Source organism: Bison bison, unplaced genomic scaffold (assembly GCF_000754665.1).
Source record: "Bison bison bison isolate TAMUID 2011002044 unplaced genomic scaffold, Bison_UMD1.0 scf7180017864072, whole genome shotgun sequence".
NCBI classification, from domain to species: Eukaryota; Metazoa; Chordata; class Mammalia; order Artiodactyla; family Bovidae; genus Bison; species Bison bison.
The window spans coordinates 11,258,435-11,260,427 of NW_011494644.1; the positions used below are offsets into that span (position 1 = coordinate 11,258,435).

At 57.7% G+C, this 1,993-nt stretch overlaps 1 protein-coding gene across 1 annotated transcript in view; it reads right to left on the reverse strand.

Annotated features, from left to right (window-relative positions):
* Window positions 1-792: 792 nt before the first annotated feature.
* MAZ (MYC-associated zinc finger protein (purine-binding transcription factor)) overlaps window positions 793-1,993 on the reverse strand; it is a gene marked incomplete at its 5' end in the record, with an annotated part of 4,168 nt that continues 2,967 nt past the window's right edge. The window contains 1 exon segment of the mRNA XM_010837435.1: window positions 793-1,899. Within this exon segment, the coding sequence (XP_010835737.1) occupies window positions 1,730-1,899 (170 nt within the window).

The following is a 1,993-nucleotide window of genomic DNA, read 5'->3' on the forward strand; positions in this document are numbered from 1 at the left end:
TGGAGGCCCCCCTGCCAGCAGGAAGGGAAGGGAGATGAGGCCAAACTTGGGAGAGGCTGCAGAGGATGATCAGGGTGGAGTTTCCAGAAGGGAGCCTGCAGAACGACAAGTCCCTCTACCGCCAAGGAAGCAGCAGCAGCAGAAATGGGTAATGGAAGGCTCAAGAAAAGGGTCCCTGGAAGGGTCAGAGCAGTGACTGGGAAGGGAATTCCAAGGGGCAGGATGGAGGGTGCAAGAGCAGTCTGGAACAACAGGAGGCTGGGTAAGAGCAGGGTGGACCACACCAAGAATGAAGAGGATGAGTGGGGAGAAGTGCAGTTTTTATTCTCCACGTCTTTGTTACCAGTCCTAGGGCTGAGTTGCCCAGTCTTTCCACAGCTACATCATCCATCACCTCTCAGGGCCTTAAGAGTGCAGGTATTGGGCTGGGGTGTGAGCAGCAGGCAGTGGGTCTGGACCGAAGGGGAAAAGCAGCATTTATGTCCAGCAACTGTTTGGGTTTCTGACCCAGGCCTCTTCAAATCTCCAGGGGCTATTCTGGGCCTGGGTGGATTGAGCATTCCCCAGAGACTCCGGAGTCCTGGAACTTGCTCCCCCGCAGCCTAGGAGCCTCAGCCCCACCCTGAATCTGGACTGCCTCGGCTGGTGCTGCCTCTGGGGAAGGAGCCGGAGCCCCAGAGCTGCACAGGGCTGAGCAAGGCTGCAACTGACTGACCAACTGCAGGCCTAAGAACTCCCTTGGGGGTGGGAACAGGGGGTTTGGTGAGAGCAATTCATTCATTGAGTCTCAGACAGGTTTTTATTTAAAATTTATTGTAATGGGGTCCGCGCAAAAGGAGGGGGTGAAGGGTGGGGAACATGCAGGGGACACCGGAACACGATGACATGGCCAGGGCCACAGCTTCTGTCGTGGGGGAGAGGGATGAAAAGAAAAGGCCAGGGCTGGAGCTGGGGTGGAAGAGGGAAGGGGGAGACACTGTGGCTGCATTCCCCCCACCCCCAGGAAGCACCTCTAGTCCCTGGATACCTCCATTTACCCTGGCCCCTAGGATTCCATCTCTTGTCCTGCCTCTGGCCCTAGTGGCTCCTTCTTTTGCTCCCCTTGACTTGTTTTCCCCTGACAGATTCTTAAGCAGGATGATGTTCAGGGCCTGACCCCAAACAACTCCACCTGATGAAGGTACAACCTTTGCTTTCTGCCCCTTCTCAAATCTCACCTTTCCCCATCTCTGGGACAGAATCTTTGATTTCCCTCCTTCCTCTCCTCCCTCCCCCTGGAAAAAAAAAAAAAAAAGCACCAACTCCCCAGGGAGGGGCAGCAGACAGTAGGGGCGGGGGCACCGGAAGGAGGAGAGCAAGGACCATCGAGGGAGAAGGCTCACAATCCCTGGAAGGGCAGGGCAGGGGGTCACAGAGAGGAGAGGGGGTGAGGGCAGTGGCCACTCCTGTCCTCTGCTCCCCCCTGCCCACTGTCCAGGGGACTTCAACACAACCAAGGGAACAGGTGTGTGTGGGGTCAGGTCTCATAGGGAGGAGAGAGGAGCAGGAGAAACAAATCGTTAAAACCTAGCGAATTCCCCTAAGAAAACATTTCTTCCTCCTTTCCTTCTGGAGGCTCCTTGGTTGGTGGGGGAAGTAGTGAGGAGTTGGTGGGAAAAGAGAGGGGAAGAGGAGATGGTACCGAGGGACTTTCCTCCATTCTCCCCTCTCCCCCCCACCAACTTGGAGCTCACCAGGGCTGGGAGGGAAGTGGCTGAGAGCTCACAGGCACCCCCTCGGCCCCAGAGAGGGAGCCCACGCCTGTGGGTGGGGCTGCCACTGCTGCTGCTGCCGCTGCCGCTGCCGCCGCCGCCGCCATTGGACAGACCTCACCTGCCATTGGACAGACCTCACCTGTACCTGCAGGGTGAGAACCACCAGGAGATCACAGCGCGATCTGAATGGCAAGAGCCTTGCCCCTTGCCCCAGGTGCCCTCCCCTGGGACACAGCCGT